This window comes from Dinoponera quadriceps, unplaced genomic scaffold (genome assembly GCF_001313825.1).
Source record: "Dinoponera quadriceps isolate SergipeBrazil2010 unplaced genomic scaffold, ASM131382v1 scaffold1352, whole genome shotgun sequence".
NCBI classification, from domain to species: Eukaryota; Metazoa; Arthropoda; class Insecta; order Hymenoptera; family Formicidae; genus Dinoponera; species Dinoponera quadriceps.
Window position 1 is genome coordinate 240,333 of NW_014555567.1, and position 27,999 is coordinate 268,331.

Sequence of the window (27,999 nt, forward strand, 5' to 3'; positions counted from 1 at the left end):
ATTATAGTTCATAGCCGTTTTTCCTTCAAAGAGTTACGATTCAACGGTTCAACACGAGAAGAACGTGACAAACTCACAGGAAGCTAACTGGAATATCCACTGCGACGAAAGAAACTACATTATTTTCAGCTTCATTAGCGACACGCTCGGCTAAAAGTGTATCTCAGCTGAGAAATATATCGACTCGTCCCGTCCGTCTTGCCCTGGTGGACTCTTTCGTCTCTTACTTGACCTTTTCCGTAATATCTTTACGAGGTCGTATCGGGATATTAATCCAATATCGATCAATACGATCTTACTCGTTCGTTCTTTCCGACTCTCATCACGTACCACCACATATACCGAAAGAACATTTTGTATGTTTACAAGGTTGTCGTCACTAACACCCTGGTAGCATCTACTACAAAAAACATAGCTTTCTGGACTATATATAATTCGCTATATATAATTATATACATAGCTATATATAATTATTTCACTGTGCAAAATTATAGTCGCAAATATCAAACACTTGTCTCAACGCCTGGCAACTGTGGCAAGCAGACCCCTGGAAATATTTTGCTGAAATACTCTCTCAATTGACCTCATTTCACTAATATACGCAATTTTCAGTTTAATTCGGTAAATTTCATGGCACGTAATATTTCAAAAATTCTTTTATTACTTTTCAGAGTTATACTTTAATTTTCACAGTATTACATTGAATTTTATGGTGAACATTATGATTTATCTTGTAATATTTATTATATATTCTATAGTAATTTCTGCAATAACTTTCGTCTCACCGTTCATCAAATTCATAGTATACCAGTACTCGAATATAAGGAAAGTTAAGATGTACCGTTGAAATTTACTGAATTTAATTGAAAACTGCGCACATTGGCGGAACGATAGTGAAGTGAGGTCATTTAAGAGGGAATTTCAATCAAATTTTCGGCCTAACATTTCCATCGGAGTACGGTGTCGCGAATGTCGAAACGTGATATTATTCAATGTTCCATCCGAGTCGGGAGATGACAACGTATCTCATTCCAAGCGGAGAGAAACGTCGCGCACTCACCTAACAGATATCGGTCTCACGCGCACGGCCACCTTGATATTCGCCATATTGCCGTCTCGCGGACGAGCGGCGTCATCCGGCCTCCCGCATCCCGCCAACGGTGCTCTCTCCGCCGAGGAACGGCTGTGCTTGGTCACGAGGAGATCAGTCGAACAACGAGGCGGACACGAGCGAGTGATCACCGAGTCCTCTCGCGACTCGCATCTTCCGGAAGGCTGGCTGGAGCCGCGGCGACGGGTCTCGTAGCGCGAGCTGCCGGCGAGTAGTCGAGGCGGATGCGTGCACTGGCTGCACCGGGTGCACGTGTTGCACTGCCGCGATGAAAATACCCTCGAGTCGCTCCCAAGAGTCCCGCTCGCGGTTTACCCCACCAGGAGCGAACGAGCGAGCGAGCGAAAACCTCGAAGAAGCTCACCGTGCCATTTCGTCCGGACGTTACCCGACTCTTTGACCCCGACGACATCAGCCCAGGAAAAGGGAGCATCGCGAGAGACGCCGGTGAGTTGTGTGTACAAGGCGTTCCATAAGACGCCGCTCTCGGGTGGCACCATTAGGTCTCGGAAGAAACGCTTACCTCGAGCTGTTCCCTACGTCGAGGTCACGTTAGAACTGACACTCGAGGGGCTGGAAGGAAGTTCGCTGGCGCCGAGCAATGGTACCAAATGTTCGAGGATATCAGGAAGTCGGTTGAGTCGCGTTAAGTACAAACAAGGTCTGGATTACCGGGGGTCTGGAAATGTGTCGAGTGAAGAATCGAGAGAAATGTTTGAGGAGGAGACAGAGATTTGTGGTATTAGACGTTTGCGAATTAATGAGTTCCAAGGTTTGAGAATCCCGGGTGTCGCGAGGCTAGAAGTTTGGCATGAAGATCCGAAACTTTAAGGTCCTAAGAACGTCTAAAAAAGTACTAGGTCGTTAATATATAAAAATATGATGAATAAAAAAGAAGATCCTATGAATCAGAAGAATAATCTAATTTTCTAAAAGCGTAAAACGTCAAGACTTTATCGACCAAGGAATAAAAATAAATAAAATAGATAAAAATAAATGAACATCCTAAATTCCGAATATCGCCAAGAATTCTCTCCCACGCGTATCTCCCGTTTTCAAGAATCCGAAAATTCCGAGAAGCCTAACATTGAAAATCGAGATCTTGGAAACGCTCTGGGAATCCAACGAAGACTCTGTTCATCGATACCAAACGGTAATGAGAGAAGGTGAGGCTCGCATTGGGCGCGATCTGACTCGATCGAACTCTAAATCGCGATATACGTACAATATCGCAACTCCCGGACTTAACCGAGCCGGGCACGCCGCGTGAGGTCACGTTGCAACTTACGAATCAGCCTGTAATTTACTAGACCGAACTCGGCAGAACGGGCAAGGACAAATTGTCGCTGTTGCGGTATCGCCGATTACGCTACCGTATTGTGCAATGAGGATACCGAGGTCGCCGGTGTGTCCCGGTGTGTTTAACGGAGTTACTGGGTCAGTGTGCTGCGGGGGGTAGCGACCGCCCTCGCGGTTTAATATGGTTCTATCGGCCGGGGGATTAATCAGAAGGCAATTTGCTGTGTCTGCGTTCGCCCGAAAGCACCGAGTAATGTCTCATATTTAACGGAACACGTACAACCGAAAGATACCCGGGGAAAAAAAGTCATATATAACTATATATAATCATATATGTCCACGATGAAAAAATACTGTCGTTTACAAATTGTATGCAGATACAATCGAAATAAATGTTTCTGGTGCTACTTGTGCTTCTGGCACAATGACATCGAACATTTAATTAAATGATATAACATAATTTTTTTTGTACCGACATATATGATCATATATGTAACCATATATATGGGCAAAATTCATATATAATTTTATATAATTATATATAATCATATATAATCATTTTTTCCCGGGGGAAGAGAGTGAGGGGAGGAAAGAGAGATAGAAAGAGGAGCTTTTTGCGGGCCGTTATAGGGGGGGAGGGAGGGGGGAGGGGAGGGTATATTCCATTTCGCGCATCACCGTCGTCGTACGCTCTTCGTCCCGCCGCCGCAGCTCTTGCGGCTTCGGACGCTTCTTCTTCATCCGCCTTTTATGCGGATCCTGAGAGCGCGCCGCGACTTTCACGTAGGTCCCCTTTGATCCGCGCGTGTATTTTCGGGCTGACGGGCTTCGGCTAGCGTGTATTCTCTGTGAGATGGAGCCCGGCGCCGAGATCGCCAATGCCGCACGCTGATCCCTACTCGTCGCTCGTTGCCGTCAAAACCATCATGTAGGAGAAGGACGTGCTGAGCACCTGCGAAGAACAAAACACATTCCGCGATCACGTCGCTCCAGCCGCCCGCTCTCTGTAAACCGAGATACCTAAGTTTATCGATCTTTCGACCAACATACCTGAACTTCGCTGTAAAATATTATTTCACAGCACACAGTTGAAGCTATTGGTAACCGATTGTCCCCCGTTTTTCTTGTTTGTTTAAAATGGCGGAAAAGAAGGAATCAGGGGGATCCCTTTCCATATGATAAAGAAGCAATATACGTCGTAAAGTTTTTAATATTTTAAAATATATGCAATGTAATTTCGTTGCTTCTATTTTATTCTTTTGATAATTTCCTATATGTATATTGTAGGTATGTCAGTTTTAAGGTCTATTTTATAGAAGCTTCGATCCTCAAACATCTTAAAAATAATTATTTACAAGGTAATATATAATCATTTTCATAAGACTATTACATATTTTAGTAGACTTGTTACTCGTTTCATGCACAGAAATTTTAATTTTACACCTTCGACAAGGCTTTAGAGCCCAAAAATAAAATGATGTATCGGTTTTAGTGCTTTTTCCTCCACACAATTCGGTTTTAAATAACGCAATACCATTTAAAATACTATCTTAATTACCATTCGGTGGTATAATAAATAAAAAGCCGCTTACTCGGGCAAAGCTTTCAAGGGACATGCTGTAGAATTTGGCGGCGGTGATCCTAGAAGGAACGGTCGACCGTAACATCATGATTTGCAGACTTTGGCCAAATGTACCGCCGATCCAACCGCTGCTGTAAGCCGACTCGCCCACGGCATCGCTCTGGTGTTCGTTACAGGCGTTTGCCGTAAATTAATTAAAAGCGATTACGAGATCAGTGGGCTGCGTAGCAATGAAGATCCGTGCGTCGCTAATCGTTGCAGTTACCGTGTATTAAATCTATTAGTGCTTGTTTACGTTCCCTGCGCTCAATATTTATCTCGGTGTGTCAAAAATATATATGTGCATGTGCGTGTGTGTGTGCGTGTATGTGTGTGTGTGTGTGCGTTGTAGAAGAATGTATTGTAAACTAAATTATGAAATAAATTATGATAATCTGCGGAAGTAGATCCGCCCGAACTCGTATATGATAGCACGATAACAAAACGATACACTCGATTCAATGAAATATGTAAATTTTGTTCTATCAAATTTACATGTATATAAAATGTATGGATTTTATTTTACATATTTCGTAAATTTGTAAATTTTTGCAAGTTTCATGGAACAAAATTTACATGTTTATGAAATATTTATAATGTATTTGCGAAATATTTGTAGCGTAGAATCTTTTAGAATGAATCTCCCACGCCGTCGTGCAAATTTGATTACGCAACGATTTCCGCTTGTATAAAACGAGAGAAATAACAAATAAGAAAACTCTTGACAAGTTGAAAAAGGACTGATTAATTGCAGGCAGAACGGCAATGTTTATGTCATTCCGAGTGCGAGACATCAACATACAAGCGGCCGAGTTCTGCAGATTTTAATTTTGTGCGACTAATCGAAAAAAAGACTAAAAGAATACTTGCCTCAATTATTAAATCATTCCCGCTCAAACTGAACATGAAAATTTCGAGGATAGCGGCATTTAGGAAAGCCGAATACTTCATCAAACGTCCTTTGTTCTTCAACATCTAAAGAAACATCTTGCATTAATATATGATTTTCTTAATAAACAATCCTTCAGCGTTTAAACTCACCGAAGTGATTTGGAATCCCGCGAAGCATACCAGACCGGTGCTGAGGACAAACTGTCCCAATGCCAGGACGTTTATGAGCCTCTCCAGCGCATCCGCGAAACTGAAAAAAGAGAATCGAGAGAATGAGCGAACGATGATGATCGCACTAATTATTACGCACAAAACGTCATAGACAAATCGCATAAACAAATCAATACACTTACACAGAGAACACTGTTTATCACAAACGATATATCGAGTCAACAATCAGTTCAATAAATATTCATTCAATTTCAGTATTATTCAGTTTATCTTGACATATAATTGTTCGCTTCGTGAACGCTCGAATCAAAATTTTTGTTCTCGCACCGTAAAAATACATTATACTAAACGTAATTTACAAGGATATCGTCAAAGCCGTTAGACTCCCTACTTGCCATCCTTGCTGTCTGTGTATTCAGCAAATAATAATTAATACTCTTAACAAATCTCTTTGCTGTCCAAACTAATGTTTTTGCTATATAATAATCCCTATATAATAACTAACGATTTGCTATGCCAGCAAAATATTTTTATATGTATGTGTAAAGAAGTCACTCAAGTTTGAATTGGCTCGGTTGTCGGTTGCTTTTTTTGAACGGACGTTCTCTCGAAGAAATTCAAAAAGGCGTCTAATCACAACGCGATATCGACACCTACGCGATAGCATCCTGATGACGCTTGACACAGTCAGCCATAATTTGTTTGATGTTGGGATCGTCGCAACTCATCGTCTCGAGCTTCCTTCGCAACGTCGAGAATTTTGCCGATCCGTGCGTTACCGCGATCAGAATGAAGCCCGTCGCGCTGCTTATCGTGCCACCCGCGAAGCTGCCGGCCATCACGTTGAAGACGTAGAGACACTGGTAGACGGGCGAGACCGTCTGGTTAATGAAGAAGTAGCCGCGAAACGGCAGAACCTTCTCCTCCGCTCCCAGAAGATAAACCTGACCAGACAGATGTTTCGGTTCTATCTAAATTTCTCGAAGTGAAGTCTCGCTGAGAAACGGATGAAAGTTCACACGGAGCAAAGGTGAAAATAATCCCGTTATTCGGGATCACGAGGATGAATATTTAACTCAAGTTTAGGACGAGAGAAAGATTCTTAATCCATATAAATAAATTTGATCCTGCAATGATAGAGTATGTTGCATCAATTTTTCAGTTCCGTGTGAAAATATTCGCTCGATCATTCTGAGCTGTAGAATGCGCTTTATATGAATGAAAAGTCACACCAAATCAGACAATTCGGCTGTCACAGGAAAGGATTTTTTTAGATTTAGTATTTCTATTTAATTTGACTAAAATTTGTTTCACAGAAACAACACATACGAAATATTATTTGCTTGAGTAAAAATTTTATTGTCTCGTTCAAGAAAACCCCATTATTTAACAGAAAGAACATTATTATTATTTGAAATAATATCTTTTAACCAAATAAGATATGATTTTGTTACAATAAGTATGTAAAATGAAACAAATAATTTCTTTCTTTACAGGAAAATTATCGTTTTTCTGTTTCGAGCAAATTTTTTATTTAAGATAAAGATACATATTCGTTGAAAAGTCTAACAATTGTATTTATTAATCGAAACATTAGTTTCTTTGGAGTATGCCAATGATGAAATTTGTTCGGATGCAATAAAATTTATTAAATTTGAAGAAATTTTTTTCTCAATGCACTCTACTTTTTGCAAGCGAAATTTCCAAAACGTTCCGAATTTTTTAAGACAGACCAGTCAGCTCGGTGACTGGTAATTATCGTTCACTGCGACTAAACATCGCGTTTCGTTCTTTATGAGGATGAATTGATATTGCAATTCGATCGAAGAATGGGAAATCGCAAGCGGAAATAATTGACCGAGATTATCGAAATGTTTATTTATTGATCATTCCTGTTACGCTATTTAATTATATTATTTGGAATTGATATTATTATTAATTGCATCGTATCCATTTCTAATTCAGTAAATCTCCCGTCACTGATTTATTAACAATTAAATTCCCCGCGTATCGGAGAAATAAATACGGTTAAAGGATTAACGTCTCGCGCGTACACGTGTGCGTGCAGGTGTTTTCGAAAGGCTCGTAAAGCGAAACGACCATCGGAAAACGATTCGCCGCGTAAGGGCACTACCGCAAAATTTGCGAAACGGTAATAAACGATTTCGGGGAAACGATACCTTACCGGAGAAAAAATGGAATTCGTAAAGCTACAAATGTCAGCATGAAACGTATGCGCGTTATATTGCCATATCGCCCACTTTGCACATGCCAATCTATCGCTGCTTCGTAAAACGCGAAAAAAATTATTTACAAAGACGTGTGACGTTTTACGGTTTATTCTTTCACTTCTGCTATGTATAAAAAATTTCGCATTTATTTATTATTTCTATCTTATCTTTCTTTTTCTTTTGTTTTTCTTTTTCTTTTGATTTTTTATTCATTCAGTTTCAACGAATTTACAAAAAATACTTCGGTTTCGAACCCTTCAAGACACAAATGACACGAAGAGAGGTCACGAACTACTTGTAACATACACAATAAAAAACATTTTGTTCTTATATTTAAATCGGTTTTTGTTAAAAGTTTTATGTTAAAACCTCAACATAACCGTATGCTGATGTAACATGATGTAATTGTGTTATTTAAAAATTGTATGTTGAATTGATATTCAACGTTCTTTTATGTTGAAATAACACAATAACACAATTTATATGTAAGTATACGTTTAACATAAAGATTTATGTAATTTTAGAGTTATTTTTCCTCAATAAAAAGCATATAGTTGCTATTTGTTAAATCAACGTGTTTTGTACTAAATATCACATAGAGATATCTTTTATTCTCTGTCTGCCGTCAAAAGTAACACTACTGCATCAGTTCGTGCTCAAATGCACAAAATGTGAAATGTAAGGCAGGATTGCAAAATGAAGTGCACGAATAGTAAAAATGACTGGTGTTTTATTTATAAAATAATAAAAATATGTCTTCTGCAGACAACAGCAACATATGTGTCTTAACTTAGTATCAAAGCTGCTATATCGTGGGACGTAGGATATTAATACTACACGCACGTATATTCGTATAATCGAAAAAAAATGTAAAAATGACATTTTATTTTAATTACATTTAACATTATAAATATATTACTTTTACATAAAATTTATTTACAAATAGTGTCAAAGTGTCATGTGTTGCATTTTTTATGTTAATTTTGACATACTATTTGTGTCACTTCTTAACATATTCACATTTTGCGTTAAATCAACATAGAAATTTGAGTGGACTGTTTGGGACACATGAACAAGACACGTGTGTTAAATATAATAAAAGATTTGTATCATGTACTTTGCACATACCTCTAAAATCGGCAAGCACGAAAATATGACTACTACTCCGGCTACCATAATTATAAAACACCTGGCAAGTTGGAACGCGAAGATGCACTTTTCCTTCAGGACAACCCTGTCCTCGTAAGACGACGTAGCCCAATCCTTATGCATGATCTGAGTTACATACAGCATGTCCTTTCGATGAAACGTATAGACAATGAGACGTATCACGGAAAGATAAAAGATGGAGCACACCAGAGCACATTCTGTTAATTCGTCCAAATTGTCGATATGGTAAATTGTATCGGCCGTCACAGTGACACACGTCGAAAGTAGCTGTTGCAAACAACACATTACACGTCATTCAAGCTGCGTTATGTACTAGTGCACAAAGCTAGTTCGTCCCTTTACAATGTCAAAATCGAGAATAATTGGAATTATTCGGACGGTTTTCAAAGGGAATCTTGATTACTCGGCGACATCGTCTATTGCTATTCCATTGAAGCTAATTCAAAGCGAAATTTTGCTCGTCATCAGTTATCAGCTAAGGTGTCAATTAAAAAAAACTAACTTTCCAAAAAGAAATCTCACAGAAAACTAGTAAAAATTTATTCAAAACTATCGTGAAAAATATTGCCACTCGTGCAGTCACAACAACGAATATTTCACTGAAATGTAAATCCTTAATTCATACGAGCAAATGATTCAATCAATTAGGATGAATTTGTTCCTATGACGTTACATTTACTCTTCAATTTCAAATAAAAAAGTTCATTTGATATGTTCCAGGATGTGAAAAATTCGCTCTATCTACAGAAAAAAATTAGTATCAATTCAAGATTCATATTTTTATATATAAACAAGAATGTATAATCTTATACGAGGATAAAACTTACATGAAAAATTCTATATAGTTCCATTAAAAATTTATGTTATTCAAGAATAATTTTCATGAATTGAGAGGAGAAAATAGTAGACAGAAAGGAAGATATTTTCAAATTAGGAATTGTTTGAAGATATCGTTTTTTCTATCCAATATTTTTTCCTCCTATTTCATAACAATTATTCTTGAATAACAAAAACATAATATTTTTACTGGAATTATATAAAATTTCTTCATATATAAGAGCACAAGTTTTATCTATTATGTAAGATTATATATTCTTGCTTATACATATATGAGAATATGAATCTTGATTTGATACTAATTTTTTGGGGTATATAATTAATTCTTCATCCATATGAGCAAATGTCTCAATCAATTAGAATAAATTAGTTTCTCTGACGGTGGAGTCACATCGGATTCACTTTTCAGTTTCAAACGAAAAATTCATCCGACGAGTCGGAGTATGGAGGATTCGCTCTTTATATTTGCGAAACATCGTTCGAATTCGAGTTGCTTGGTTGTCGCTTTAATTCCAAGAGATACTTCAACGGGAGAAATCTCGAAGGTACACACCACAAAAAATAACCAGACCAAGTGGCAATTGTTGAGAAACGATTCGCCGGCGGTGTGATTCTTCTGCAACGGCCAGATGGAGATCAGTTTGGAGGCCATTCGGACGGGCTTGATGAAATTATCGTATTCATCATCGACGTATTCTCGACTCTGCATCGCTTCCTTCCTTTGGCGGTGTCCGATGATCGGCCCGCGACAACTGACGACGTGACCGCGACCCACGGCTTTCCACGACTGCGGAAAAGCCGGAAGTTCGAGGTCGATCGAAACCTTCTTCGGCGATCTCACCGGCGGCGAAATGCGAACGTGCCACGAAGGTGCCAATCTTCCTTCCCTGCCTCCCTGCCATCTTGAAGATTCGATCGGGTGCGACGACTAGATAACGACCGGATATCATTCCCGTAGGTGGCATAAATGCCCGAAGTTCGGAACTCTAGCTAACGGCGGGGTACAAACTTCCCCTCGGTCACGCATAGACGTCGGCTTGTTTTTCTTTCCGCGCGAAGAAAATGAAAAAAAGGAATCTCCTCTTCTTCCCCGCGAATAAAATTCTCATGTATTCTCGCGCGGGCGTTTATCATCGAAATTATTCCAGTCGAACGCGATATTTTCTCGGATGTGCGAAACACTGTCGCGGAATGATGAAAGACGGATTGATGTTACTTTCTTCACTGCGTGGGTCAACGTTAAAGCGGGGTCTACAATGAGAATTTAAGCTCTAAGCTTTAAGAAATTACGACCGATTACAGTCGAATTTGAGAAGAATGATCGACTGTGGTCGGCCAATTTCTTCAGGCTTACAGTTTAAATTCTCATTGTAGACCCCGCTTAAATCCCGGTCTACGATAAATGTTTTAAGTTCTAAACCTTAAGAAATTGGCCAATCATAGTCGAATTTTGAAGAAAAATCAATTATGATTGGTCAATTTCTCAAATCTTATATCTTAAATTTTCATTGTAGACCCCGTTTAAGGTGGACGAGAGTGGTCACGTAACAAGTTCCACGCCAGTGTCTACGGGGTAGCGTGTACTTGCGAATATTCCGTGTAATCATCCCCCAAGCGTGTAGAACGTAGCAGCGTGATGGACTATACCCTATTCCATCTCGCTAAGTGATTTTCGACTTTATTACGGGGAAGCACTGAGGATATCTGCATCGAAGGATGTTCTACACTTCGTGTTAGAAGCGAAGATAGAAAGGAAATTGCATAGGAGAATACGATAAAAAATATATACAGGATGTTAGAGAATCAGACCAACAAACTTTGAAGAGAAATGGAGGACTTCAAAACATACATTTTTTGTTTCAAAGTTGATTGTCATTGATTCGTGACGTCATAGGCGAGAAGTGACACGTCGAGAAATATTGCGTGCTGTTTGCAAAAGAAACCTGGGTAAAACAGCACTTGAAATCGCTTAAAAACGCCTGTAAAAATGAACGAGATCTCTCCTTTTCCCTGCTAACGGTCAATAAATAGCCGTACGTGAAATAACTCAGTAAGCAAGAAGCATTAAATCGACCTTTTAAAACATTGATTTCACGGGGATTTTATAAACATTTTGACATAATATTTTATAAACGTTTTTAAACTGTTACTTGATAATATTATATTTTTAAATATTAAAATTATGGTGTATAGAAACATTATTTTTAATGTTTCGGTCAAATATTGTCACGTTGTATAATAACAGTAACGTTGATATAACATTTAGAACTACATATTTGAAAACGTTACATGTTATAAAATATCATTGTAATAACGTTGTGTTAACGATTTCTTGCTTACTGGGAAAGCTTTATTCATATAGAAAAACATACGGTTTTACAGCTGTCGAAAGGAGTGAAAAATATGCTCCCACATATAAAATTTCAAGCTAATCTTGATTTTCGTCCATTTTTACGGATTTAACAACTCAGACAGCACAATGTCCAAAATCGGCACATAAGACGTCTTTTAGACGTTTTAAAACATCTTAAACACGATTTCAAGACGTCTAAAAGACGTCTCATGTCCCGATTTTGGACATTTATGTTGTCTGGGATATATGTCGCAAGTCACACTTGCATAATTAAACAAACAATAAAGAAATGGTACACGAAACACAAAATTTCATTGTCAACATGCCACTCTTCATGCATATAAGTGGGCTCCAGCAAACTCTACAAATGCTTCGAAGCGCTTCTTCTTCTTTTTCTTTTTTTATTCGGACCCGAAAAATAGATGAAAGAAAAAGAAACGTTTCGAAATACTTGTAGCGTTTGCTAGACGCACTCTATTAGTTCATCCTTTTGTCGTTCTGAACTGTGTCGTTACTGTGAACGCGGAATTCTTGGCTGACTACTCCGAAACCTTAAGAAAAAAGATGTCATACCTTTAATTAAAAAAACGGCAATTTCATAGGTAAACTCCTGATATTTCAATGGGTCTGTCGCTAACGGACTGCCTGGTGTCACCTGACAGTGGCGCAACAAAATTCCACACAACTAAGAAAGCTGTTTGGCGCCATCTAACCATGTTGTAAAAAAGCTCATTGTAAAGACTGGTAAAAAAGCTTATTAATTTGAATCTCAACCAACAAAAAAAGTAAGAAAACGTCTATCAGGAATAAGCGAAACGATAAAAAATATCGATATTTCGTAGCGATATATATCGTATATAAAAATATCGATATATCAAGAAAAGAATTTGCATTAGCTTAATGTTACCTCATATTTTTTGATGTATTAGTATTTCTATTTACGACATGTATCGATACGAAATATCAATACCTTGTATCTCTCAGCCCTACGAACGAAAGGAAAAATGAAATTAAAAAATTATAGATCAGGACATTTATAATTATAAGAAATTGAGAAGTTATATCGGAAAGAGAAAAAAAAATTAAAATTACTTGTTTATTTGTGTGTCTCTATTAATTAATTTATTTATACAAATAAGTATGAATGATAGATTAGGATAAGGAATTGAAGAAATGACTCATATTACAAAAAAGAAAAGAGATTAGTTAAAAGTAATTGAAGTTTATTGTTGGTTACTCGCGCATGCGCGCGCGAAAAATAAAAAGTTAATTGATGAGAGATTAGTTTAAAACGATTATAAAATAATATCTCTAGAAACTTAACAACCACGTCAAATATCTTCTAAGAGATGCTCTATTATATGTAACAAAAATAGTATATCTTCTGTATTCTTTTGGCGCAGCAATTTCGTTAACTTACTGTAAAATTTCTTGATAAAATATTACCCATTACATTCGAGCTACATATATTTTACGCGCAATCAGTCTTTCCCAAACTGCAATCTATTGGGTGGTTGGTCGACGCGATAAAATGTACCCGCTACATTAAAATAACCCTCGTACTCGATAGTATCCGGTGTTGTATCGATATGATAATGTCCCGCTTCTTTATTGTTATGAGCGTAACTATGGAAATGTTGAACCCTGAGATCCAAGTCCTGAAAAGACATGAATAAGTACTTTTAGTTTAGGGTAAAATGAAGGTGACCATAAGTGATCATTTAAAACTAACTCTTATAGATCGTTATTCGAAATGTACGTAATTGCTAAATATTAATTGCTCTAAATATATTCACTCGGTATTATTGTTTACCGTTTCAGCACTGACAAATATGCCAACAGCTGTCAGAGGAGTTTCCATCTCATAAAAACGTAACCAATTGTTAAGTTTGGCCTCAGTAGTCAATGGAATATCTGAATAATCTTGCATAACGTGCTGTCTTATCTTTCCGTTCCTCATAGTAAACATACCACCTAAACCTACATTTACAGATAGACAATTGAGAATATTTGAAAATAATTTCTTGGATTTCTATTATCGAATTCTGTAGTACAATTCTGACAATATATATATATATATAAAATTCAGAATAAACCTACCAACAAGCTTGTCCTTGTAATGATTTGCTAATGCCTTCTGCATACTTGTTATAAAATCTGACTTTCCGGTGCGCGTTTTGGCGCATACTTTTACAACCGTGCCTGGTTCACCCTCGCTCACATACAAATCAGCCAACAACGGCATAATCGCTTGGTGCTGTTCATTATCACCTATTTGCTGAGGAACCACACATTCTCCGGTAGATTTATCCACATATGCGTAACGCGAATTGTTTATCACCGAACCCACCCGTGTGTCTATATGATGGTGTACAACAGCCTGTAACGAGAAGTCTCGTAAATCTACTTGGCCGAAATTAAAGATGTGTAAAGATCAATTAGTATAACTTTCATTACAATACGTACTTCACAATTACCACCATCGGATATACGCGGCCATAGTCCAGCTCCCGCTCCTATAACGAAAGCATTTCCACGGTAATCTATGCGGCGCAGTATCCCTTCAATATTGTACAACTTGTCCTTCTGGGGAAGAGGCAGGAGGTACGCCGGGCCGCCGATCCCCAGAATAATCGGATTCCCGCATAAATCTGGAAACACAATTCGTCAATTCGAAGGTACAAGTTGCGGCAAAATTCCAGATTACTTGTATCTTTCTTTCACTCAATACCATATCGACTAGGCTTCCTCTCGCAGTCTTGTGGACAAGTACCAAGCTCAACACTGACTTCCTCGAAGTTTGCAGCCAATCCTTCTCTCAAAACTACCATTGTGCAGTGAAATTGAAAAAAAAAAAAATTGAAATCGCATTATCTTTCACCGAAATTATTCCTTACCAATAACGAAGATTTTTAATAATTACCACTCATTAATTCATCGAGAGGTGGTTGATGTAGCGGCCTCTTCGTAATTTTCAGCTTGTCTGAATCCAAAGGCACCTTTTCCATCTTGAGAATTAATGCTAACACCGAGACCGAAGGAGGTGAAATGAATGTATCGGGCGAGTATTAAACAGTGAAAAAAATACCGTTATCAATTACTGTCTATAAATAGGCACTGATAATCCTAAGGCCTCAGCAGAACACTTGACTTATACTTTTCGGACGATGTTTCACGCCCCAAATCCTCACCTAAATTATCAGTTGTTTATTTTTTATATTATACGGATTTTTTTATTATATAATTTTTATACAACTTTCATTATACAATGGTTTCTTTAGTCATCGGTGACATACAAAACTCTTCCTAGATTAAACTCAAGACAAGCATCGTTCAACACTTAAGATAAATGCTGCGATCGGGGAGCGCGTTATCGGCGCTATCGCGTTATTCAACCTTGATCGTTCATCCAACATAAAATGAGAATATAATGACAACACAACGCCGGGGAGAAACGTGAGAGCAGCCACGCCGGCATTTTCCTTCGGTCTGTTCTTTGCTGCTGCACTGCTGAACTTAGTGCAATAAGTTGAAGTGAGACAAGTGAGATATGTTTTCTCACTTCAACTTATCGCACCAGTTCAACAACGCAGTTATAACAGACCGAAAAGCAGAAAAATAGAAGCCAATCTGAACTCGCGCTTGATAAAATAGTAGATAAAGCAGAAACGATCGACCACCAGCGCGAGAGTTCTGATTGGCTGTCTGTTTTCTGCTTTCCGCTTTCTCTCACGGTGTGAATTCTCCCTTAAGTAAGATCTACAATGAGAATTTAAGAGTGCGTTCGGGGAGACGCTATTTAACGCTACCGCGTCATTCTATTAGGTGTACAAATGAATAACCCCCTGTTTTTAAGCAGTTAGGAAATTAATTTTGAAATCAATTGATTTTCCCGCTCTTTTGCTCTTTTGAATGCGTGTGTGCATGCGTGTGATGTTTGCACCATCCGTCGCTGGAGGATCGTGTATCTGTTGAATACGACAAATATCCCGGGCGAACATAGTCGACGATCGTTTCCCGATTGACGCCTTGCCGCCTCTTCGCATTCTTCATACGAGTATCGTGATGTTAATTGTGCACCGCGAACTTGATTTCTCGAGAAATTCCGTATTTTTAGGTTACGCGAGAATATTGACAGAAAGAGAGAAAGAGAAAGAGAATACTCGTCGAGTACAGTGAATTAATCATCACGAAGCATGCTCGATGATCCAAAATATTCGTTTCGGAGGCGTTAGAACCGTCTCTTTCCTGTGATACGTACCGTTTTGGTGTAAACGGATTTTCTCACGAATAATGGGAGTGTACGGCTTGTGGCGGTTGCTGGACGCATCCGGCAAACCGGTGGTCTTGGAGAGCCTCGAGGGCAAAGTTCTGGCGATCGGCAAGTGACGATGATCCTTACGATTAATTAATTTTCACGGGGAGTATCGACGCATAAAGGATTACGTGGATTTTACAGACATATCGATATGGATATACCAGATGTTGCAAGGATACCAGAATCAACACGGCACTACCAAGCCTAACGCTCATCTGCTCGGTCTGTTTATCAGGATATGCAAGCTTTTGTACTACAGGATCAAGCCTGTCTTCGTCTTCGATGGCGGCGTGCCGATGCTCAAGAAGAATACAATTGTAAATACGGCTGTGTTTCCTAATTAATTAAATAGCGAGTCATTTTTTTATTCAATTTGCACATATGTAACACAAGATAGATACGGTGTGCTATATGAAACTTTGAACACTCTGTGTGTTTATGCACAAGCAGAACTGTACTTCTGTCTTGATTATGACGGGCGATTTCCACTTGACGCTTGCAACAATGCGTGTCATTCTATCTTTGTCTCTCGCTGGATGTTAAGTAAAAATAGAATGACGTTGCAAATGTTAAGTGGAACCTGTCTAGTATTGTTTGTGCGTAATCAGATCAGTATCAGGGAAGCTCAGGTAGCAAGAGAGGAATCTGCTTATTTTTTTTGTATTCACAGGCCTCACGCAGAAAGCAGAAGTCCATCGCCACAAACAAGGCGCAGAAGATGAAGGCAGACTTGATAAGCAACTTAATAAAGCACACCATGGCGAAGACCGTTCTTAATCAGGATCCTAAGGCGGATCCGGATAATGGAGCGATGCAAATGACGATAAATTTGCTGACTAAACGCCCAGAGGAAGATATGTTCGCTCTGCCCGATATGTCCAGCAACGGTGACACGCAGACTCACGTAATCGATGACGACGAGTACGATTCTGACGTGTCTGTCGAGCTGAGTCCGCGGAAGCAGTCCAAGTGGATGGGAAACATACACAATGTTGACGTAGCCACCAACGAATTCAAAGCGTTACCCGCGGACGTCCGTTACGACATACTGACCGACCTGCGGGAGACGAGGAAGCAAAATTCCTGGGGCCGTTTACACGAGATGCCCGAAGTACGTGTGTGTAACACAAAATGGTATGTATTCGCGTAAATTCGTGGATTGTATTTCACCCGAAATATCCGTGTCCGGTTGTAGGAATCACAGGAGTTCTCAGGCTTTCAGATGAGACGTCTGCTGAAACGCAGATACGTGCAACAGTCCTTGGAGACCGCCGAGAAGGAAATGGGCGGCAAGACGCTGACGCTGGAGGAGCTGGATAAATTGCTGACCGAACAAGGAATCGACACGAAAGGCAGAGACGCGGCGTTCCGAATTGCCGCGGATGACACGACTCGATTAATCTACATCAGTGGTATGCATTAAGCTAACTAGCTGGTCTTGTAAATTCCTGTAAATTCATTTTCAGAAACCGATTTTCAGATTTTAACGACGGCCTATTAATTGGCCTATTAAATTGAAACACGGTCTACATACATGTAAAATTAGATAAAAATTGACTGTATCAAAGAAGACAACTGAAGTCATAGTTGGTACTATTTATATATATTATAGGTACGAAAGTGACTTTCGATATCATACTTTTAATCCTGGCGAACAAGCTACTCTTACGATTTTAATGAGAAACGATGAGAGAAACTTTAGAGATAGAATTTTAGAAATATTATAAAAGAATTACAAATTCGTTGATCACCAAGTTTGCTCAAAATTGATATGTAAATTGCACAATTTCTGATAATAGTTGAAGTATATGACAGTTAATTTGTAAAGATTCCGCACACGATATTATGCGTGCTGTATTTCCCTTTGTGACTCTTGATTAAGTGTCTTTTTAAAGATACCGTAGTTAAATAACCTTAAAGACTTATAAATTAATATGTAAAAATGCAGAAGATACAAAAAATTCATTGTCACGATCATTGCCATTTCTCTAATAGCGTGTATTCGACTGTGTATGTCTGTCGGTACATATAATATATTCGCAAACAAATGCCTAACATGGACAGCTCCAACCAAAAGTATTATACGTCAAAGCGCGAGAATGGATTATTTTTTTTATGATTTTCTAGACATTAATATATATAATAAGTATATAATAAGTATAATTATAATAAGTTTAGTTTGATTTTCTTGCTATAGTGTTAAGGTTGTATATTATATAAATTATGTTATAAATTATATTTATAAACATTTAGCGCAGAAATTTGTCGAACTCTTTATATTGCACTAGCTGTTATCTTTCCAGCAATATTGTAACGGACCAACTACCTTAAACGTCTGTAGTCGTAATAATTATTTTCCGATACACTGTGTATCGATGCATAATAACGTGTGGCACTTTTTTGTAGACAAGAACGCATTAAACTCCGCGGAAAGTTCTGTTGGTAACGAAGCGGAAACGGGCGAAAACGAATCGTCGCGGGACAAAAGCGGGGAAGTTGAGCCAGTCGCCGGTCCAAGCAATCCTACACCAATCGTGGAAAACATGAACGAATATGAGCTGAATGATGACTCCGACAACGACGTCGTGTCAATCCACGACGATCCTGTGCCTATTGCAGAAGATGTGAATGAATACGCGTTTGACAGCGATTGGGAGTCTGCTGCGAATGAGTCACGGCCTGTGGATAAAAAGTACTTTGGCAAAAATACAAGGAATCCCGCATTAACGTACATGTTGGAGTACAGCGGCTTGAGCCAGGATCAAATAATACATCTCATCAGTCACAATAATAACGAGAGCTGTAAGACTGCAGGCAAGAAAGCGTCCGAGAAGGATATTCGCTCGGAATCTGCGGAAAGTGGGGATCCAATGGGCGATAAATTGACGTCACTTGAAGCTATCGAAAATCGCGAGGACGTTTCGAAAGCTGTGAAATTGCGGAACATGCAAGACACGCAAGGATGCTTGGCCAGAGAGGATCCGTTGACTGTCGAGTCAATTCCGTCCAGTTCAGAGTGTGATAATTCCATCGAAGTTGAGCCTCTTGAAAATAACGCTGAGACATCAGAATTCACCGCGAAATCTCGCGCCGCGAATTCAAGTAATGAAATAATACCCGAGGAGCGCTCCGTCGCAAAGCTCGACGATGTGACGCAAGCGGACACGTCGGACTCGGGCTCCGATGATTTCATTGAGATCCACGATGTCCCGATACCCGACGTCTCGAGGACGTCCACGAGGAATGAAAATCTCGAAATAACTATCAAATCCGGCGACAAGCTGGAGGACGACTTGTTTGCCGATGTATTCGGGAAAATGGCTCGAAGCCAAGCTGTGTCGACGAGTTACGCAAAGCATGTCAAATCCGTTGATGTGAACGACGAACACCGGGCGGTATCAGTTCCTGAAGACGGTAATAATGTAAAAAAACTGGACACTATATCTGAAGAACCGACGGAGGAAGCGGAAAAAACAGATATCGCATCGTCAGAAAATGTTCAGTCGACTGAGAATGCATCAAATGACGACGGCAAAGTAAACGATTCTCTAAGCCCTGACAAACCAACGGAGCAAAATAATACGAATAGTGAAGTTGATTTTTCCAAGGAATCTGAACAAAAAAAGCCAGTAATGTTACCTATAAGTGAGGAAGGTTGGATAAAACTAAAGGTAAGTTCAAGTTTCCTTGCTGCAGTCTTTTGTGTGCAGTGCTTTTGTTTGAAGACGTCAGAAACGAGAAAATGCATGTCAAAAATTTTTGCGAAATACATTGAAAGAGTATGTTCGTAAAATGAAATGTATGATTGATTAAGTATATTTGTAAAATATTCTAAAAATTTTTACCTCGCTCTAACAATCGATAAGTAATCTTAAAATTAACATGAAACGCAATCTTTCTTTTTAGCTTATCGCTCACCATAGTTTTGTCAAGTTAATCTTACGGTTATTTGATTGATGTGAAAGTGAAGAAAAAAATTCTTGAAATATTTTATAAGTGTGCTCAGTCAATTACAAGTATCATTCTGTGGACGTACTCTTTTATTCCAACGTATTCCGTGAAAATTTTGGATATATGTTTTCTCGCTCTGCTAATGTTACTAATCAAGATGGTTGTAGTGAGGAAACAGGAATCTTAACATAATCTCTCTCTTTTTTTAACAAGCTTGACGTTTGATTACAGTAATTACGGTTTGACCGTTTATCTATCTATCTACTTACGTTTCTTTAATTACAGGACCAATTGGAGGACGAGCAGGAGGAACTCACAAAGAGCATCGGCAAGCTCGAGAGACAAGCTACCAATATTTCGGAGCAAGTCCAAATTGAGGCGCAGGTATGCATAACAATAAAATTAAATGGCAATTTTTACTATGCAACTATCGCGTTTTATATTACATTTATTTATAGGAATTGTTACGTTTATTTGGCATACCCTATGTAGTGGCTCCTATGGAAGCAGAAGCGCAGTGCGCCTATCTAGAGCAAAGTAAGTTAACCAACGGCACAATTACAGACGACTCCGACATCTGGCTGTTCGGGGGCCAATGTGTGTACAAGAATTTTTTCAACAATAGCAAGAGAGTGCAGCAATTCTGTGCCTGTGATATCCAGCATCATTTTAGTACGTAAATCATATTTACTGATATTAACCTAAAGAGAACTCGTTATATTTATTTACCCTTGTTTGATATTCATTAATTATTTATAGGTTCAAATTGACCTAAGCAAAAATATAAATTGCACATTTAAATTTAATGTAGAATTTTTCTATAAAAATTTGCAAATTTTTTTTACTTCTTTCTATGTGAAATCAATACATTATTTGCTCTTGTATCTTAATTTATTTATTTTAAAGATAATAATCGCAACAAATTGTTTAAATTTACCTTTTGTACATTTCAAACTATAATATCTGTACACAATAGTCCATATTCTGAACTCTTTTATCAATAAAAATGCCTTAAATGTGACTTTTCAGCCAATCGGGTGGTTCCTAAACCACATTTTGGGGCATTTTCGATAAAAGAGAATTCAGAATATGGGTCTGTATGTGTATGAGCACATTGATAAATATTAAGTAACATAATTAACCCTTTCTCTACGGCAATTCGCTCCGTCGGAGCCCCGCCACTGAACGAAGGCCCACGCCAAAAGCATACACATTGTATATGGCCAGTCTTCGGATTTTCCAGTTTACATCTTACACCGGAACAACGCCGCTTTAACATGCATTTGTATACACACGTGCCGGATATATCCGACGCTCGTATACACAGGTCATCGTGTGGATGCCGTATATATCCGGCACTCGTATACACAAGTTATCACATGGATGCCATATATATCCGGCGCTCGTAATGAAAGGGTTAAAGACATGTCAGAAATGTTTTTTTTTTATTTATTTGAATAATAATCGCAACAAATTTTTCAAATCTACTCTTCTCGTACATTTAAAACTGCAATATTTGTACACTGGATAAGTATATTTATAGACATTTATTTATAGATTAAAGGCATGTCAAAGATGGCTTTTATTTATTTTAAGACTCGGCTATCTCTCAGCAGCTGTGTTGGTTTATGACATCATAGGCGAAAATCTCAGTTATTTCAGATGTCAGAGTTTACCGCACATTTTACAAGTTTCAAAATTACAAAACTATTATATTTTTCAGAGAAAACTACAAAATAAAGCTATGCCTCAAAAAATTTACTGCATGTCATTTCTCGCCTATAACGTCACAAAACCAGTCTGACTGCCCGAGGTAACCAAGCCTTAAAAATAATGAATGGCAAATTTTTGTATATAATTTATCCATCGTAAATTCCACATTTTAAAATCTGTACACTATATATATGTGGGTAAACGTATTTATAGATATATTTAAGTGAAGGCATATCAGATAAATAAATAAATAGTAGAAAAGGCTCTTTGATACACAATCAATTTCAAGTAAAAGGGAAAATTGATTTAATGGCACTAAATTATCCGTGCTTAGGCTCTTAATGGCCCTTTCATTTGAAATTGATATCAGATAAATTTCTGTGTCTCTCGGGCCCAGCGTGTTAAACTAAGTAGCAAAAAATAAGAATCCGTCGACGAAGGGTTGACATAACGATTATACGTACAAAATGACATCATTGTAGAACTTACCCGTAATCAGCTGATACAATTAGCCCTACTGGTCGGCAGCGATTACACCACAGGGGTGGCTGGCATCGGACCTGTCACTGCGCTGGAAATATTAGCCGCCTTTCCCACCGAAGGGGACAACGTGCTGCACGGTTTACATAATTTCTACTCATGGATGAAGAACGGAAGAATTGCGACTTCTGGGAAGGCAGGCTTGCGCAATAAACTGCGAAATGTGAAATTGGACAGAGGTGAGTTGGTTTGGTCACCGTCTGACGTAACCGATAAGAGCGAACAACAAAGGATGGATATGATTAGCGTAACGCTCAATCGATTTCAGATTTCCCGAATCAAGCGGTCGTTCAAGCGTATCTCTTCCCCACGGTCGACGAGTCGAAAGAAACTTTCACCTGGGGCAAGCCGAACGTGATGCTTCTTTGCGACTACGTCAGGCGGAAGTTCGGATGGACCAAAGGCAAGTTCGACGACACGATAATACCAGTGCTGAGGAGAATGGAGGAGAAAAAGAGCCAGAAGATCTTGGATTTGTATTTCAAGACAATGGTATCCCCGAAACTCATCGAGTCGAACCTGAGTAAACGAGTACAGAAAGCTGTGCACAGATTGAATAACAAGGACGACGGGGAAGGAGAAGATGCAAACGGCGAGACGCGAGTTAAAAAGAGAAAGAAAAGTAATGCCGGTCAGAGGTCGGAGAAGGAAGAGAAGACGATCGAGTCCGATGTACCAACTTGTACCAAGCCTAAGGCACTCGTCGGATCAAACGATGTTCTCGATGATGCGATTGCCGTATCCGTTGTTCACGATCGAACCGCCGATGAATACATACCGCAACGGGAGAGGGATAAGGCGAACGCATTCGAGAAGAAATTGCGTGCCATAGAAATATTTAGGAAATCGAAACAAGGCTTGGCCAGAACGAAGAAAGTGAGACGCATTGTACGGAAAGTCAAGAAAGAGGTGGAATTATCGGAAAGCGACAGCAATTAGATCTAAATTAATTGAACTTGTGTGGGGAGGAGGCAGATTTTTTTACAGTGTTCGCTATAAATTTTCTGTCGGCGGCTCGTTAGTCAAAGTACAACAAGATCGCCAGATGAACAGAGAGGAGCAGAGAAGATGAGCAGAATACGATTGCAAATTGACGGCAGAAAACGAATTTGGAATCTGTTGTTCCATAATTATTTGAATACCCTTAAATAGAACATACCGCAGATTCTACTCGGTTTTGGCCGTCTGCTGTCACAACAGATTGTCGATAAGACTTGAGCTTAAAGCTACAGAGTCTATAGAGTCGCTGACTGTCCTTGTTTGTTGTAATGTTCATTATATCCAGTTACAGTGCGTTCTTATTCAATTATGCGTTCCGATAAATTATAAAAGGATATGTCGGCAAAATCTAATTTATATAAGTAGTAATTTTTCATATTTTTTATGACCAAAATTAATGCTTTTTGATTATTTGCAATAAATTGTGATAAAAGAATCCGTAAGATATTTTTTAATCCAATATGATGGTATTGCGATCAGAAAGTAGCTAATTTGATCTGATATAAATGTTCCTTTGTTGATTAATTTGAACAGTTTATAAAAGAGTTGTCTTGAAGATCATGATTCAATATGATAGCTTCAATTCAAACAGTTTGTATTATAGAATATTATACACATCTTAGGCATTCTTATTGTGTGAAGCAACATATTCGATTTGATAGATACCTCTTTGATTAATTATGATTAATTATGAAATAATTATATAATAAAATTAATTGTGATTATGAAATATATTATATATAATTAAATTAATTGTGATTAATTTAATTTAATGATAATTATAAAATTATTGTATAATTGTGATTAATTATGAAAAAGGTTTTATGAAAAATATCTGATTTAATTGTATTTTCATGATGAAATATCGTATATATTGCAATTTAGTTTATAAATTTACGTCTTCATTTAAATATAAATTCTGATAATTCTGAGTGCGTTTGGGGATACATTATTAGCGCTATAAACATAGTTGCATTAATTACATACCAAGTAGGAATAGGCAAAATCACCGACGTTTTTCCAAACATCGATATTCGCTCATTGAGGATGCGTCGTACGAGTTTGTCGGATGTGCCAATTGGCTATCGGATAGAGAATTTCTATCCGAGTGTTTAACATTTTCTCTAAATGGTAATACCATCCTCAATGAACGAACATCGATGATTGTGCCCATTCTTAAAGCCCGTATCAGACTATGGATTGGGGATTGTGATTGAATTAAATTTGGCCAATCAGTGCAAAATTAATTCAAATTTAATGAAATTTAGTAAACTTTGCACTGATTGGTCAAACTTCAATTTAATCTCAGTTTCTAATCCGTAATCTGACACGGGCTTAATACGGTTTCATCATTGGTTTCATCATTGTTCTTTATAGCAACATTGCTGGTGCATTTAGTTAGAGACAAATATATATACTTGTCTCACTCTAACTTATTGCACCAGTTCAGCAGTGCAGCTATAAAGAACAGATCACATGTACATTCTGTCAAATAAATATCAGGAATTGTTCGGTAAAACACAAAATATTGGTTTAATTATCCAAATTTATTTTGTCGCCTTCAAAATAAGCCCCATTTGATGCGATACACTTATACTAACGAATAATCCAGTCGTCGAAACACTTCTTATAAGTACTTTCCGGTATGGCCTGCAGCTCCTGCGAATTTTGTTTTATAGCTTCAATGGACCGAAAACGTCTTCCATGAAGTAATCATTTGAGTTTGAGGAACAAGAAAAAGTCACACGAAGCCATATCCGACGAATACAGTGCTCGATCGATGACGCGATCAAGAGCGCGGACGACAGCAAGCGGCGATCCTACCTCGTCAACATCGACGAGAAGGATAATAACGAGACGGCGATAATGATGGGACGGTATAAACTTGTCAGAGGTAACTTGCAACGTATCGGCACTTACACTGTTTGTTCGTATGTTTTACAAGTTATTTCTATAAAATATATATAAATAATATATATTTCTATAAAATATATTTATATTAGGAAACGCAAACTAATACGAACGAGTCGCGTTTTTATATATTATGTACGAGGATAACGCGAGAGGATTACATATTGTTATGTATTTTTTTCTGTTTTCTGTTTTCGACACAGATAAGTCCGAATATTCGACGCATTACGGGTACACCGGTAACGACCCGTCGTATCCCAAGTACAATGCGACGAACATGTTAGCATCGCCGGTCGCATCCGCCATCGCCAGTGTTTCGAGTTCCGTGTTAAACGCCGATAAAATAGAGCAACTACGAGAAGAAAGCACGGTGGTTTGTCGGACTTCTGATTTCTCGAACTGCACGAATCGTACTTGCCTGTTCGATGTTCGCGAGGACCCTTGCGAAACTACAGACTTGTCGTCGATGTATCTCGAGGTGAGAACTCTTCACTTAAAATTTAATTATATACGGTGAAATATATGTACACGTATACATAAACATATATATATATATATTTACATATTATGTGTACACATAATATATAATCTATGGAAAGTGAAGAATAATATATAATATTGACGATTGTAGAAATTAATACGTGTATTAAAAGAAAAGAGAGCGAATCTTTACGAAAGGGGGGCGATTTTGACGTTGACGTATATTATAGAAGTCGCCCTCCTGAGTAACCTTCAGAAGGTTTTAGCAGTCGGTCGTTGTTTATTAAAGTCAAGTCAATATGTCAAGGTCAAAGTCATAGAAGATGGGTTCCTTCTTGTAAAGTTTCATCGAAATGAGAATGAGATGATATGAAAAAGGAAAAAGACTCGAGTATATAAAATTAAACATTTATATGCTCGCTGAGCTTTTTCAAGTAGTTCCATAGAGAGCACAGGTCGGCATGCAGAAACTGGCGCCATCGGCGAGATCTTGAAGACTTATGTAAGGAGATATCGGTAATATCGATCGAGCGCGATTTAACGAGCGATCGTAGCACTGATTAAAAGCAAGAAACGTTGCGCTTTAATATTTCATGACTATTACGACTAACACTGACATTCTTCTCTTAGAAATTAATTATCATTGCCATTTTTCACTGGACGTAGATTGAAGAAGAGTGACGGCAAAGGTAAGCGGTTTAAGCGGCAGCCGTTAAATTTGCAGGTCGTGGAGAGATTGAACGCGTTCATCGACGGTCATAAATCGGTCATAAATCGGTCCTCATGAAGCGGATGAACTCACCCCTCGACCCGAACGGCTTCCCGCGCAATTTTAACGACACCTGGATGCCGTGGCTGCCGGACGACTACCTGACTGCAGCATCTCTCGGGGAACGAAGTTACATGATAACGCGGTAACGGAGTGTTGATTACGTACACCGAGAGTACACGAGAAATAAAAGGAAGCGTGCTTTTGCGCCGCTTAAATGCAACGGTAAAACAGTCCCGAGTCGAAATTCTGACTCTGCATTAAAATGTTGTACGAGCTGTTGTCCTGTTTTTGCGACAAATGGTCGCTTAATGCGTCATTCGCGGAGTTATTTAATGCAGAACCAAAAGTCCGACTCGGGATTTCGCGTAAACTCGCGTTTGTCATCGCGACTGGAGCGAGTCCGAGATTCAATACAAATTCCGGGAGGAATTTCAAATATTTCCAATCGACTTTTTTTAATAAAGGTATGACAAACGACGTAAGGCCCGTCTCTTTATTAGCGGGACAGCGAGTGTCGAACGTAGGGGGCGGATTGGGGTGGCAAAAAGTTTGTCGCCGGAGGGACAAAACTCTTCCTTTCGCCGACGTTATTGTATAGAGATTATGCAGATGGGACGCGGTCGTCGCGTCCCGGAGAAGGTTGATATCTATTTAATTACCGAGATCGTATTAATTAATCGTGTCCCATGCAAAGAGATAGTTTTGCAGCCGTGCGACGCGCTCGTCTTGAGTTGCCGATGAACGCGAATTTGCGAATCTTTGGTCAGCCCGTCCGCGCAAGTTCGTTATATTTATGTCCATTTATCAACTATTTATCTATTAAAAGTTTACTTTTGCCTCGACTATTTTACTAGCGGGTGATTAACTGTTGACGATGTGTAAACGATGGCGTAACTATTGAGAGAGAGAGAGAGAGAGAGAGGGAGAGGGAGAGAGAAAAAGAGCAATATTGAAAAGATAGTACTTTAATATTTGTATAGTTGTAGATATATTAGTATATAACTTATATAGTTTTCAGAATCCAATCCGAGCAACGCATATTAATTGAGCAACGGTTGGTTTTTTAAATGAAACAATATCGGACCGATATTATTAAAACGCAACGACCCGATAAATCGTTAGATGGATTTCTTTTCTACTTATTTGATATAAACTAAGAGGCATGTACTGTGTCCCTTTGTCACTTTTAACTGCCTTGAAATAGTCTGCTGTATTTTCGGCCATTTTAATACATGAACTATCAGTCAATTGACAACGCACAACTAACCGTTTGTTGAACAAACCGTCTAGCCGGAGTTGGATCAACCGATAAACTGATAATTGTTCTCAACAAATTTTTCTGCTGTTTAAACAAATTTGATTCCGCTGTCGCTATATCGACAAACATTTTTGCTGCCCCGGCGAAATTTGTTTCCTCCGTGTGCGGTCCGCAAGAGGTCTACAAATCGAAACGTGGGGGAACTCGACGGAGAGACGCGAAGACGCCGCGATCGCGCGTATCGCCAACAGCCCCGCCTGAATTTCTCGAATCTCCCAGAATTTGTAACGAGACAGGATCGAGCGAGCGGGAGGACATCTAATTAATTTTACGCGCTCGCAAGAGTTATTGCGAGACACGAGGGGAAAGGGGG

The 27,999-nt window shown here is 38.7% G+C and overlaps 5 protein-coding genes across 7 annotated transcripts in view; 2 read left to right on the top strand and 3 right to left on the bottom strand.

The window, feature by feature from the left end:
* The window catches only part of LOC106744661 (kinesin-like protein KIF16B), a 50,517-nt gene extending 48,604 nt beyond the window's left edge, over positions 1 to 1,913 (bottom strand). Inside the window, exon 1 of the mRNA XM_014619593.1 lies at positions 1,061 to 1,913. Within this exon, the coding sequence (XP_014475079.1) occupies positions 1,061 to 1,107 (47 nt within the window). The 5' untranslated portion in view covers positions 1,108 to 1,913. The remainder of the gene's footprint in view (positions 1 to 1,060) is intronic.
* A 1,380-nt stretch (positions 1,914 to 3,293) lies between these two features.
* LOC106744662 (odorant receptor 13a-like) lies at positions 3,294 to 10,040 on the bottom strand. The gene is made up of 7 exons (XM_014619594.1): positions 9,885 to 10,040; positions 8,453 to 8,761; positions 5,751 to 6,037; positions 5,073 to 5,172; positions 4,902 to 5,006; positions 4,003 to 4,152; positions 3,294 to 3,362 (listed from the first exon to the last, which is right to left on the bottom strand). The coding sequence occupies exons 1-7, from the start codon at positions 10,038 to 10,040 to the stop codon at positions 3,306 to 3,308; spliced, it is 1,164 nt and encodes a 387-aa protein (XP_014475080.1). The 3' UTR covers positions 3,294 to 3,305.
* Positions 10,041 to 12,907: 2,867 nt separating this feature from the next.
* On the bottom strand, positions 12,908 to 15,264 carry LOC106744712 (ester hydrolase C11orf54 homolog). Its single transcript, XM_014619685.1, has 6 exons — positions 14,608 to 15,264; positions 14,416 to 14,508; positions 14,151 to 14,335; positions 13,785 to 14,064; positions 13,498 to 13,664; positions 12,908 to 13,342 (listed from the first exon to the last, which is right to left on the bottom strand). Exons 1-6 carry the CDS (start codon positions 14,690 to 14,692, stop codon positions 13,166 to 13,168), a joined length of 987 nt encoding a protein of 328 aa, XP_014475171.1. The 5' UTR covers positions 14,693 to 15,264; the 3' UTR covers positions 12,908 to 13,165.
* Positions 15,265 to 15,490: 226 nt separating this feature from the next.
* On the top strand, positions 15,491 to 23,885 carry LOC106744711 (DNA repair protein complementing XP-G cells). 2 transcript variants are annotated; one of them, XM_014619683.1, is made up of 9 exons: positions 15,491 to 16,065; positions 16,144 to 16,319; positions 16,673 to 17,119; positions 17,198 to 17,414; positions 18,409 to 19,673; positions 20,239 to 20,337; positions 20,412 to 20,625; positions 22,149 to 22,385; positions 22,475 to 23,885. In XM_014619683.1, exons 1-9 carry the CDS (start codon positions 15,978 to 15,980, stop codon positions 23,143 to 23,145), a joined length of 3,414 nt encoding a protein of 1,137 aa, XP_014475169.1. In that variant the 5' UTR covers positions 15,491 to 15,977; the 3' UTR covers positions 23,146 to 23,885. The 2 variants fall into 2 exon arrangements, with proteins under 2 accessions (XP_014475169.1, XP_014475170.1); XM_014619684.1 differs by having other exon boundaries at positions 16,673 to 17,113.
* A 798-nt stretch (positions 23,886 to 24,683) lies between these two features.
* Positions 24,684 to 27,993, top strand: LOC106744669. Of its 2 annotated transcripts, none has more exons than XM_014619603.1 (3): positions 24,684 to 24,718; positions 24,885 to 25,594; positions 26,321 to 27,993. In XM_014619603.1, exons 2-3 carry the CDS (start codon positions 25,250 to 25,252, stop codon positions 26,381 to 26,383), a joined length of 408 nt encoding a protein of 135 aa, XP_014475089.1. In that variant the 5' UTR covers positions 24,684 to 24,718; positions 24,885 to 25,249; the 3' UTR covers positions 26,384 to 27,993. The 2 variants fall into 2 exon arrangements, with proteins under 2 accessions (XP_014475089.1, XP_014475090.1); XM_014619604.1 differs by lacking the exon at positions 24,684 to 24,718 and having other exon boundaries at positions 24,730 to 25,099; positions 25,320 to 25,594.
* Positions 27,994 to 27,999: the final 6 nt, after the last annotated feature.

Coding starts and splice junctions, on each gene's coding strand:
- LOC106744712 (XM_014619685.1), bottom strand. CDS start 14,692: ATGGAAAAGGTGCCTTTGGATTCAGACAAGCTGAAAATTACGAAGAGG. Junction 14,065..14,150: donor CCGATGGTGGTAATTGTGAA/GTACGTATTGTA, acceptor TTCTCGTTACAG/GCTGTTGTACACCATCATAT. Junction 13,665..13,784: donor TTACAAGGACAAGCTTGTTG/GTAGGTTTATTC, acceptor CTGTAAATGTAG/GTTTAGGTGGTATGTTTACT.
- LOC106744711 (XM_014619683.1), top strand. CDS start 15,978: ATGGGAGTGTACGGCTTGTGGCGGTTGCTGGACGCATCCGGCAAACCG. Junction 17,415..18,408: donor TCGATTAATCTACATCAGTG/GTATGCATTAAG, acceptor ACTTTTTTGTAG/ACAAGAACGCATTAAACTCC. Junction 22,386..22,474: donor AAATGTGAAATTGGACAGAG/GTGAGTTGGTTT, acceptor AATCGATTTCAG/ATTTCCCGAATCAAGCGGTC.
- LOC106744669 (XM_014619603.1), top strand. CDS start 25,250: ATGTACGAGGATAACGCGAGAGGATTACATATTGTTATGTATTTTTTT. Junction 25,595..26,320: donor TGTCGTCGATGTATCTCGAG/GTGAGAACTCTT, acceptor TTAAATTTGCAG/GTCGTGGAGAGATTGAACGC.
- LOC106744662 (XM_014619594.1), bottom strand. CDS start 10,040: ATGCAGAGTCGAGAATACGTCGATGATGAATACGATAATTTCATCAAG. Junction 8,762..9,884: donor TGGTCTGGTTATTTTTTGTG/GTGTGTACCTTC, acceptor TGTTTGCAACAG/CTACTTTCGACGTGTGTCAC. Junction 3,363..4,002: donor CCCTTGAAAGCTTTGCCCGA/GTAAGCGGCTTT, acceptor TGTTCTTCGCAG/GTGCTCAGCACGTCCTTCTC.